At 33.1% G+C, this 12895-nt stretch overlaps 1 protein-coding gene across 8 annotated transcripts in view; it reads left to right on the forward strand.

The window, feature by feature from the left end:
• LOC149076942 (uncharacterized) overlaps positions 1-12895 on the forward strand; it is a 341983-nt gene that overhangs the window by 221587 nt on the left and 107501 nt on the right. For 7 of the 8 annotated variants that reach the window (XM_089244666.1, XM_089244665.1, XM_089244669.1 and 4 more), the window contains 9 exons: positions 718-850; positions 973-1145; positions 2763-3071; positions 3808-3902; positions 4181-4388; positions 7663-7948; positions 8901-9121; positions 10629-10682; positions 11653-11949. In XM_089244666.1, coding sequence (XP_089100792.1) covers positions 718-850; positions 973-1145; positions 2763-3071; positions 3808-3902; positions 4181-4388; positions 7663-7948; positions 8901-9121; positions 10629-10682; positions 11653-11949 — 1776 coding nt within the window. The remainder of the gene's footprint in view (positions 1-717; positions 851-972; positions 1146-2762; positions 3072-3807; positions 3903-4180; positions 4389-7662; positions 7949-8900; positions 9122-10628; positions 10683-11652; positions 11950-12895) is intronic. The other variant, XM_089244668.1, reaches the window with a different exon arrangement.

The raw sequence follows: 12895 nt of genomic DNA on the forward strand, positions 1-12895 counted from the left end.
ATGCTGTGAATTTTTCTTTCTCTCTCCTACCAGTCAAGTTCTACTTAATCATCAATTGTGTACACAGAGCTTTGTATTTGCTAAATTACTACTTAACCATACTTGTAAACATTCCTCTGTGGAATTTCTAATAAATTGATACATACTAGAATGTCTGATCTGAGTGTATGTGTGGCCCTAACATATTTGTTGTCAGAGTTATGCTTGTTTTTCATGTTCTTTCTGGTGCTACCACCTCTAGTTTGTCTTTACCAAAAGCTATCACTATTTCTGAATAACATATTCATTGAACTAATATGCTACATTGAGAGACTCAAAATAGTTTAAAACAGCCTTTTGAACTTAAGATAATATCTCTCGAACTTCAGAACTGAATTTCAAAGAAATTTTTTCTGCTAAATTCTTTGTAACATCAAGTTATGTGTCTTGAACCAAGTTATTGCTTTGTCAAAACGTTTAATTTCATTATTTATCATGTGCCATTATTCTCATTAATCTAAATTTATTGAATGTCTAGTCAGGTCTAATACAGCATTTAATGCATGACAACTCATTTAATAAAATTCCTGATGCACCCATCTTTTGGGAACGCTTCGATATCTCCTCAAGATGGGAAGAAGGGTGTGTTCGGTCCTCCAATATCAATATTTAATGCATGACAATGAATCACGCCCACACACATACTTATTTTTTTGTTCTTTTTCTCTATCTTGATAGAAGAGGATATGGTTATAATTGAAATGGAACCTCCTAAATTTACCAAATCCTTATTGCCTGTTTCTGCTCCAGAAGGGGAGCCACTAGAACTTACAGTTGAAGCAACTGGCATACCTGAACCAGAACTGCAATGGTTGGTGATCTTGATTATTTTTAATAATTTATTTTTATGAAAATTTTCAACCTTTACTTTTTCTAGGCTATTTCTATTATTTAAATTTTTCTTATTATCACTTTTTACTTTTCACAATTTAGGTATCACAATGGTCAAGAGATTATTCCGAGCAGAGACTTTCAGATAACGACTGAGGCTACCAAATCAAAACTTTTCATTATTGAACTTTTCCCTGATGATGCCGGAGTTTATAGTGTCAGGGCCAAAAACAAAATAGGCCAAGCTTCAACAGCAGCCACATTAACTGTCATAAGTACGTAGGCAAAATTTCTTCATTTTATTTTCATTTCACTTCGTTAATTAGTTGGTAGATTGAAATAATGTATGAGTACAGTGATAGTGATGGGAACCGAGAGACACCCAGGCTCTGTCACACTCTGTGATATAAGCACGCGAACATGGTCCATGCGATCCCTGGTGTTTCGAACACTTGATGACGTATAATTATGTCATAAACAAATAAATTAATTAAATTTTTAAAAAGAACGGACCATGGCCCGTTACAAACATTATCATCTCACATGACCATTTGTGGTTCTGAGGCATTACATGTCGCAGGATGCTATGGGTTGATTGGCCGGGCTCTGTGTTGCCATATGAGTACAGTGAAACCTTGCTACAACAATACTCGATATAACAAAACAAATCCCTCTACAACAATATTTTTTCAAGTCTTCTTTGGAAATTGCTATACTCTAATGTTAAACTTTTGCCTCTCAATATAACGATAATCCCTCAATTTTCTTGGTCTGCATAGTATTGTTATATCAAGGTTTCACACTGTATTTTATCACAATGCCGGAAGTTAATTTAAATAAACAACCGAAAATGGAGTAAGCCAAATCCATAAAAATGATTGGAGGAAAATAATTTTTTACACTCTAGTTTAGCTTTTTATACACTCTAGTTTGGTATAGGGTGCACTTTGTTATCAATCAAAAACTGAAAAATAATTGCAATTGAATATATATAATACTAAATTGTTTTTGTATATTTGATTTTACCTTAACTTTTTTTGTATAGTACTGATTAAAAATTAACTTAGAGTAAATAAATTATTTCTCTTTAACTGAATTAAACAGAAATACATGAAAAAATGCTCATAAATCAATAGAAGCAAATGAAGTCAGAATGATAGATAAAAAATGTTATTGAATTGGCTGGAACTTTGAATTAGCCACAAGAGCTAAAAATTTACTTTTCTTTTGATCCAACATGAGTCGTGGTTTCATGAAGAGAAACCACAGGAAATGCGCCTATATATAAGTATGAGAATTTTTGCAATTTATTTTATACAGGAAGTCATCTGTACTATTATTGGTTTCTTGTGTACAGAGCACTTTTGCTCAAGCTTTGGCTAAATTTTGCTCATGGTTATCTGAATAAAATGTATAACAATTAGGTTCTTCGATGGAATTATACTTTAATGCAAACACATGCAGTCATAACCTGTATTATGCCAGTAGTTTGTTCCAATAAAGACATGTGTCAGGGTAAACCTTTCCTATGGTAATGCCCCTCCCTCTTTAATAGGAGCTGGGAGGTAAATTTGCATATCTTCTTCATTTTTTCCTATCTATTCCTTATGGGACTCTCTCAGGGAAACATTTATCTCTAAGAATGCGACATCCAAAGCCTTCTTACTCAAAATGATTCTAATTGAGAAAAAAAATTCTTTTCAGAATGAGACGACATTTTAGAGTGATGTAAGTCAGTAGTACTAAGTAAGCAGTAAGTGTTACTAGGTGTAGATAGGAAAACTGAACCTCTTCTCATATTCTGTAATGCTCAGTTATTTCTATTGCATTGTTAGAACCGCATGTTATACAACACAAAAGATCTTATGGCTTTTTTTTTTTTTTTAAATTAGGTGAGGAAGAAACTCCAAAAGCTGAACCCATTCCCCCAATCTTCATCAAACCTCTTATTTCACAACTTGTACCTGAAGGAGAGCCAGTTAAAATGGAAGTCGAAACAATGGCCACACCAGAACCAGATTTTATTTGGTTTTTCAAGAAGAAACCAATAAAACCCTCTCGTGATATACAGATCACAACTGAAAAGAATGTATCTACGTTAATTATCAATGAAGTGTTCCAGGATGATAGTGGTGCATATTCATGCAAAGCCCAGAATGAAGCTGGTGTTGCCACAACTGCTGCTACATTAAGTGTAGAGAGTATGTTCGATTTTGTGTTATTTTTTTAAAATATCAAAATATATATAATATTAAGTTATGCTGTTTTTTCCTTTTATATGATTCATTTTCTGTGTTAGAAACAGGTGGTCTTAAGATCATCAAAGGCCCTCAGGCAAAGGGATTTTTTTCTGAGTCCCTCCGACCTGGCTAGAAATACTAGTTTATATACACTAGTGACTAGCTCACCTCGCGAGGACCCAGGTTTGAACCCCTCTGTTGCCATAGTGGTGGTAGGTGGAAATTGATTTTCTGTGGTTCCCAACATAGAGGTGGAAATGTGGGACAAAAGTTAAAAAGTCCCACCACAAAAAGCAACAGGCCTACAACGATACAATTATTCAATTGTTACACTTCACTCATAGTTAGTAAAACTGGTGGTAGATGACAGCGCTACACATAACAAGCATTTCATAGAAACAAACTTCACATCAGGTTCACAACACGTATGCGCACATTCCACCATATACCAATTCATTAGAAGTTCAACAGAGAAATGTGGATGAAGTGCATTGTGGTTTAGTAGTAGTAGTAATTTACATGCTTACTCTTGAAAATTGTAATAATATTATTATTAGCATGAGCTCCCATCTGCACTTGAGGCCTCAGACCATGCCCAGGTGGACCCATGCGTCAAGACGGAAATGTTTAGAAACTTAAAATCTACATCAGGTGACCATTGCTGGTGAGAATTCTAGATTTTTTTCTTTCCTTTCAGGTTCTCCTGAAGAAGTCACAGAAGCTCCATCATTCAAGGTTCCTATGACTTCAGTAAAAGTCATGGATGGTGAAGAAGCTAAATTGTTTTGCTTTGTAAGATCATAATTTTCATTGCCGTTAAATTTGAACAATTTATTTATTCATCATTCCTCATCTTTCAAACAATGCTAAAAAATGAGGGACATGGTTTTGGTTATATGTTAACTAAATTATTGACAAATTTTGCCACAATTGCCAGCTGTCATTATAATGAAGTTTAAACTTTTTCTACTCCTATTAACACATACACAATGATTTATTGGTTTATTGTACGTGATTGTTTATTCTCTCTCTCTTTATACATATATGAATATAATTTGTTTTATAACCAGGTGAGTGGTCAGCCCCTTCCTAAAGTGACATGGTATCATAACAACAGGGAGGTCAGAGAAAATCCTGAAGTATGGACCACTGCTAGGAAAGATGGCTATTGTGAGCTTTTCCTTTCAGAGGTTTTTCCTGAAGATATGGGTGAATACATGTGTAAAGCTGTTAATAAAGCTGGTGAAGCCATAACAAGATCCACTCTTGCAGTTGAATGTGAGTAACGATTGAATTGCTCACAGTCAATTTATTTTTTTAACCGTTTAAAGGAAAAACTATGAACAAAGTCATTTATTGTTTTCAAATTTGAAATTTGAGGTCCTTTTGCATGCCTATACATAGATCAACTTTGAAATTTGAAGAAAAAACTTTTTTCTTTGTTTTTCATGAGGTTCTATAAATGGATCATTGGCACTTGAGGGGAGGTGAAAGCTGAAACTGGTATCACCTATATTCTCATGATTTTTTATTTCTGGAGTACAGTTATCACATGAAATTTTCTATACTCTACTACAAATTTTAATTCGCAACACATACCGATTTTTTTAACATAAGAATGTGTGTAGAAAATTCTTTTTTTCTAATGTCTGTGATAAAAGAAGGAAAATATCTTTGATTGGCACATTTGTCACATTGGTAGCATTTTGTGTTTTTCGGAAAATTGCATCCCGTTCTTGCATCGTAGACACAATATAATGGCCATCAGATGGTCTGGCATCTTTTTTCAGCTGAGAACATGGACCTGGATAAATAATTTTACCATCTTTTGTTCGTAGAAGGTTCACTGTTACTGCTCTTTCGAGTTCCAAATACGAAATAAGATCCGCTTCTCGTAACTCTGAATGAGTTTTCCAAAGAGCTGAGGTTTTGATCGGATTCTAGGAAGAAATTTTTTTATCCTGATGATTTTTGAAAGCGTGTAGCTTGTTCACATGTAACAGTACAAAAAAATTAATTGATTTACTTTGATATATCAAATGGTAGAAACACTCGAAGTAATTTCAATTTTCTTCAAAATTGAAATTTTGGCAAATTTTAATCAAAATGGGGAAAAAATGCCCAAAAGATGTCAAATTTCAAAATTCTGTCAAAAATGTTTATATCAACCTGAAGTTTCCAAATTTATTTCAAAAAATACTTTGACCTCTCCTCTATATATGATAAAAAACCAGAAATGTTTGATTCAATTTTTATCTGATATTTTTGCAAATGAAACTATGCTCCATTTATGGAACATTGGCCTTCAAACGGTTAAATGTTTACTCACTATATTGTATAATTCCATATACAGTGAAATATCAATACAACATCTGTAATCTTCAGCATATTGATATTACTTTTAGAAGAGATTTGTGGACTATTTTCTATTGCACTTATGTACTTTAAAATAGATTCCATCTCTCTGTACCAATAATCATGCTTATGCTGATATCTTAGTATGCCAAATCAAGAGGAACGCAGTAACTCAAGTATGAAAGAACATGATTTTTCAGAATCATGTAATTGTTTTAATGTTTTGTTATTGCTAGATTGAAATTTTTTTTAAAGAGACTAAAGTCTCTTAAATTGCATTTTTGTTGTAAAATAGTGCTAAAATTCATCCAATCAAAACACCTGGTAGACACTTACAGGGGTGGGAACTCTGCGCCAATTGCGCCGCACTGCGCCAAAACTAATATCTTGCGCCATCCTGCTCCAATAGCGTATTTTCGCATTTTTCTGCGCCAAATAGCGAATTTTGCTTCAGTATGCCCGAAATTTCGGAAAGGACGCCAAAAAAATTTTGTTCCTGCTAGCCACGAAACGTTTCTTTACAAAAGAGAAGAGCGTGTTTTATTCCACTATACTTAAACTATCGGCCCCTGATCGGGCTTTCCATCGCGAAACCCCGATATTGTCCGTGATCGTGGAACTGAAGATGGCTTGCAATGCCTTTCAGCTTTAAAGTGCAAATTCGAGTGTTTCCGTTTAAAAAAAAAAGTCGTCACTGGAAGCAGCAAAAATTACTGTAGTCGATTGTCATTGTGTTAAATCCCGATGTTTCGTGAAAAAAATTTTCATTCCGGGAGTAAAAAGCGCATGTCCGCCGAATTACGGATGTTAGTTTAGAAACTTTGCCGAATAACGAGCGTTAAATCGCTAATTTTGCCGAATAACGAGCGTTAAATCGCTAGTTTTGCCGAATAACGAGCGTTAAATTGCTAATGTTGCCGAATAACGAGCGTTAAATCGTCAATATTGCCAAATAACGAGCGTTAAATCGTCAGCCTCGCCAAATAGCGAGTGTCAGATCACCAATCTCGCCAGATAATGAGTGCTGAATCGCCAAACATCGAGTTGATTGTTACGAAATTCTCTCCCATTTTGCAACAATTTCTTTCCAAGTATAAAAAAATTAAAAACTTATAAATTTTTTTTAGCTCATTTGAAGTGCTGCTGTTCAAGGCAGCAAATAGTGCCCACAGTAAGCAAAAATCATCTTAAATAGACGGGTGCAAAAAATTTTATGATAGCCGCTCTTTCAAACAAGGTGTCAAAAGCCTAAAACACAATCAAGCTGACGAAAAGATGTTTGATAACAAAATACAGTGCAGTTTATTTTGAAAAGGGTTGAGGGTTAACGAAAATATTCTTGTTAATTTCACTGTTCCAATTTATAAATATCTGCTCCGAATCTCATATTTTGCTGCTCCAAATCCCGAATTTGCTGCTCCAAAACTGCTCCAAATCCTGAATTTTGCTGCTCCAAAGCTGCTCCGAAATGGACTCAGTCACTTCCCACCCCTGGATTTTATTTATTTATTTACAATAACCCCAGAAGGCATGAAATGCACTTATACTGGAAGGAAAAAAATAATAGTCAGTACGGGAAGCACTTCACATACGGAGCCAGGTCGAAATCCCCAATAGTGGAAGCAAATCTTGCGTAGGAGGCACATACAAGTTCTGATGGAAGACTGTTCCATATTCTTGCCACACGGCATCTATATCCTTGGAAAAAACAATCCCTTCTAGCCATTGGTATTCTTATTTGGAAGCGATGCCTACGAAGGTTAACTTGCCTGTCTATGATCTCAAAGAAAGGCTCTCTCGATGGTAGATAAACAATTTGGTGGACTAGTTTGTAGCACATCTTCAGATCTGCAGCGATTCTACGCCATTCCAGTGAGTGTAAACCCAGAAATTTAAGTCTCTGGCAATAAGATAGAAGCTATATCGCGTTTCAAATTTTATTTAACATATAGAGAAACATTATACAGATGTTTACATTATACATTTACATTATACAGAGAAACATTATACTACAGATATGTAGCTAAATAAATTTCATAAGATAAATATTTTATGTTTGGGAAAAATTAAAACATCTCCCTCTTTTTGCATAATGAACTTTTTTGTACCAAAAATTTCTTTGATGATAATTGTTTTCTTCTCATTAGTGTGATTTAAATTTTTATTTATCGAAACTATTTTTTCTCTACACTTTTAGCTTATGAATATATTCCAGACTCTGAAATTGCTACCATAAGTGCTGATAAAACTTCAACTTTAGCAGATGCAACTCTTCAGAGCTTATCCTCAGAAGAATCCAGTATTGAAGAAATTTTAGGTCCTTTACCTGAAGAGACACCAGATGAAGTTTTCACAAAGACCTCAGAAACCCCAATAGAAAAAATTGAACAGAAACCTTTGAAGAAACCTAGTGAGGTTGGAACCTCCCCAAAATTTGTAACACCTTTGAAGCCAGTTGAATCAAGGCCTGGTCAAATGGTCAAGTGAGTAGATTGCCTCTATCATGAAACATGCTTTTGATTATTTAACTTAGGGTCACTTATATTTGAGAAATATCGTCAACATTGCACATTATTATAAAACTTCTTTTTTTGTTCATTGTATAAATTTGATTTTTGAGTTCTGCTAGTTTAATAGGTTTGCTACTAAGGTATTTTGAATTTAAAAAATGAAATAATATCCCATTGTATAAGTTATGTCATTGAGATGTATAGTGTGCATACTTATGCAATCTACAAAATTAGTTACTAATACAAATACAAATACAAATACAACGCCACAACAGGCAAATTGCCCAACGAGGTGGCTGACTTAAGAACATCATAGATCCCCGAGCCCCTACCTACTACTGCTACACCACACATGAACCCCCCCGCCCCCCGCAGAACCCCCCAACGAATCGGTACATGCGGGAATGTGCGTGTACGTGTAGTGCAACCTGACGTAAATTTTGTTTCTGTGTAATGCTTGTTATGTGTAGTGCTGTCATCTGCCCCCAGTTTTACTAACTATGAGTGAAGTGTTATGGTTGAATGATTTACCGTTGTAGGACTGTTGCTCTCTGTGGCGAGACTTTTTAACGGGGAGATCGGCTCGCATTTGCGCCTTGAAGTTGGGAACCACAGAAAACCAACTTCAGCCGACCACCACTGTGGGGTTCGAACCCGGATTCTCGCATCACGAGTCCGGCACTATAACCACTCGACAGATAGTAACACATGTTGTTTTTATGAAGAGGTTGTCTCATCATCAAAACCAATAATTCTACTCCTAAGTCCTCTCTTCCTTAAGTTGTGTCTAAAACTCAGGGTGCTTTTTTTTTACTCATGTGTCAGATAATTTTTTATGATTGTTATGTAAGTTCAAGTTATTATTATTCAAACTATACGAAACAAAAAAATCATATAGCTATTAATTGGGGTTTGTTTTTTTCAGATTGGAATGTAAAGTAATTGGCATTCCAAAACCAAAAATTACATGGTACATGTCAGGTAAAGTCATTAAGCATTCAAACAAGCACCAAATATTTTATGAGCCAACAGGAGTTTGCAGCCTCACCATACCACAAGTTTCCATTGATGATACAGCAGACTATAGCTGTGAGGCCAAAAACAGGAATGGTGTTGACATGACCACTAACAAACTCACTGTTGAAGGTAATAACACATGTCTGTATTGGTTGTTTGTTTTACTATCTAGTTAAAGCTTTTAATTAAAAGTTCATTGACAGAAGGATATGTTCATTAGTGAAAGAATAAGACTAAAAAAGATAATTAATTAATTAATTTGTTCTGCTTTCATTCACTGTGAATAAAGTGAATTTAACTCAGATTTGGTGTTGCTGTCTATGAATTTTAATGACAAAAGCATTCATTTAAGGGAAATTTTTCATTTTTCTGGTGTCAGGCCCTATAATAGGTTTTTTGATATGGGAAAAGCAGATACATTACATATACATATATGTAGTTAAGGTTATTTACTAATTCGAAGAATAGCAACATCATCTCAACTTTAAAATAATAAATAGTTTGACTAGGTGGAAAGAAGATTTGCTTGTTTAAAGAAAATTTATTTGTAATTTTTTTTTTCATTCCGTTACAAAAAAATTATTACAGTCGAATCCCGTTATAACGAATGCTAAGATACTGGAGGAATCACTTTGTTAAAATGAAATTTCGTTATAAATGAATTCCAGGTTACCTAGCGTTGTTCCTATGTAAACTTATTTGGGGGATTAGAAAAGTGTTCGTTAAAACAAGATTTTTGCTATAATGGTATTCGTTAAAACGGGATTCGACTGTATACTCAGCAATATTCAATCTTTCGTGATGTACAATATTGGATTTTTTTTTTCTTAAAAAAATTTTTGATGCTTGTTTCTTGTTTCGTGTGCTTTTGAATAATTCACTTCTTTTTATTTTCAGGTGACAAATTTTTAGCGGCTTAATATTATTTATATTTACTGAGCATTAATAAATACAAGATTGCACCAATGTCATTTTATACATTTTTACTGAAACAAATGTTTGCTACAGGTTTATAATTCAGTCACTTTAAAGTCAAATTATGAAATACCTAATTGTTGTTTTCTTAAAACAACAAATAGTCTAAGGACTTTATATCTTTGTCTTATCTTTCTTTTTATAGCTTGTTAAAATAGATTTGTATAAAATTCATTGGCATGGTATAGTATATCTCTGAAAATTGTTTATTCAGGTTTGAAGACCATCGTCCATTTGAGTTAGTTCTCAACATTTCCCCAACACTAGTGGTTGGCATCATCAGGAGAATTGATAAAACTGGATCAAAGTCAAGTTTTCCGGAGTCTTGGGTTGTATTTATGTGCATGAGTGGCTTGACATACACTATTGTTTTGTGATTGGTCAGTTGATCCTATCACAAAACAATAGTGTATGTCAAGCCACTCATGTACGTAAATACAACCTGAGACTCTGGAAAACTTGACTTTGATCCGGTTTTATCAATTCTCCTGATGATGCCAATCACTAGTGTTGGGAAACATTGAGAACTAACTCAAACAAATGACGGTCTTCGAACCCGAACAAACAATTTTCATCAAATGATGGCTGAGAAAACCTTATCAACTATAAATATAGTATATTTATGTTCAACCTTTTTTTTTTTTTTTTTTTTTTTGCTCAGAATATAAACCAAGGAAACCTGAATGGGTGAAAGACTTGGAATCAAAGAAAAAAGGTAGAAAATATTTTACTGTATGAAATTCCAAAGTCAAAAATTTATATTGTCTGTGGGTTTGCTTTGTACAAAAATCATTAAATTATCAGGTTAGATAATTTATGTACTCATTAATTATTTGAAAAACAATAGTTTTTTATTTAATTTTTAATAGAACTAAAATGGCCTACCACAAATTATTTTCATGATAATTTATTTATTATCGTCATTATATTTATATTTTTATTTATTATGATTTTCTTTTTCTACTTCTCATAATGTGGTAGATAAGAGTTGATTGAAAAAAATTTGTGAGTGAGTAAGCAAAGAAATTTAGTGATACAGAGATGAATAATGCTATTCTTTGGCAACATGAAATTTAATTTGAGATGAATTTGTAGAATGGGGATTTTCAAAATTATTATTGTTTCATAATGCTAATCATATCGCATTTTAAAAATTCTGTATAGATTTTGTTGATGATACATTTTTTTAATTGAAATAAAAACGAATATAAAAAAAAGTAATAGCAGAAGTAATAAATCCTCAACAATTAGGATTAACATTATCCAAGCTAATACATGGAATATAGCTAATAATTTTTTAAATTATAATATAATTCAGAGGTATTATTTTTTTTAACTTAGACCATTATCATTTGAAATTTTATATTCCAATTAATTCAATAGCATTAATATTATTTTTTTTCATCCACTTTCAGTCTTGAAATTAATGTTTCTGTTTCAAAATGTCATTATTTATTTATTTAATCAAGTCATTAAATATCAATTTCTGGAAACCTTCCTAAGCCTTACATTTTTTGAATGGTTGATTCTCAGCATGGATGAGATTTAATGACTATGCTATTTCTTTTATCATTGATTTTTGAGGCCACAAGATATTCATGGCAAACAGAAAAACTGTTATAGAAAAAATTTGCATTCTTTTTTATGCTTCTTATATGAATTTTTTAATTTTCTCATTTTCTTAGAAGAGGTTCCTAAACCCCCTTCATTTGAGATGACACTTCGTGATATGTTTGTAAAGGAGCCTGGAAAAAAAATTACTCTGGAGTGTATTTTGAAAGGTCATCCAAGGCCCAAAGTTGAATGGTATCATAATGAGAGAATTATAGATTTAACCACAGGACATTATGCAGTTTCCCATTTGGAAGATTGCACTATGCTCATCATTTTTAATGCTACAAAAGAGTTTCAAGGGAGATATACCTGCAAGGCAGTCAATGATCTTGGTGAAGAGATTTCAACTGCATATCTTCATATTGGAGGTAAGTATAAGTTTCTCAAAAACGTTTCTATAATTGCTCATGTTTCATAGTGTTATGAAGTTGTGTGTGTGTGTGGGGGGGGGGGGGGGGTTGCAAGAGAATTCAGAAAATAATTTTTTTTTTACAATGGCGATAGGCCAGTGTTCTGCTCAGTTTAGAAAAAGTATCCATCAAATCAGCAAATTTTCTTGATAACATTAAGAATGCATTAATCATGCCATGATTAAATGACGATTACCACACCAACTCATTGACAAGATATATGTGAAAAAAAAGGTTTAACACTTCTGTTAAGATTCAGCAATAGACTGTCGGTCCCGGTATACTTAGCCCTTGATTGTAGTGAGACAAAAATGACCAAATGAAATGTCATTGATAATGATAAATATATAATAACCACAATTATATGTACCGTTATTTAAAAATATATATGAACATTCATATTCCTTTTCTGCACCTAACGTCTTATTCAATACAGTTCTTGTTCCTATCAAATCTTTATTGAATTTGGCAAAGAAGCTTTGTTTCATTATGTGGCAACATAAGATGTGTTGTGTGAGTTCAATAAATGCATAAGTTCTGTTAGTTTCTACTTTTTCATCTGGAAATAGATATAAACAGGGTTAGTCAAACCAAATATAGACACTTATTGTACATGTATGTTATGATTAGTAGAATTATTCTCTGAACCATGTTTTTTTTTTTTTTAATTAAGCAATAAACTTGTTTTTTAAATTTCGGATATTATCTCACATACTTTATGGAATGGTTTTTTAGATTTAAAGTTTGTTAGATTTGGTACCCGTTTTCCTTCAAGAAAGTTTTGGTTACAGATCAGGATAAAATTTTCAAGTAGAATATATATATATATATGTTCATCATCAAAGTACCATCAATAGCGAAAAAAATCTCTGTTTTCCCACCTTAAAGATGGTACCCATTAGTG

This window comes from Pholcus phalangioides, unplaced genomic scaffold (genome assembly GCF_987345545.1).
Source record: "Pholcus phalangioides strain wild (caught in Gottingen) unplaced genomic scaffold, Ppha-v1.0 ptg000015l_1, whole genome shotgun sequence".
In the NCBI taxonomy this organism is placed as follows: Eukaryota; Metazoa; Arthropoda; class Arachnida; order Araneae; family Pholcidae; genus Pholcus; species Pholcus phalangioides.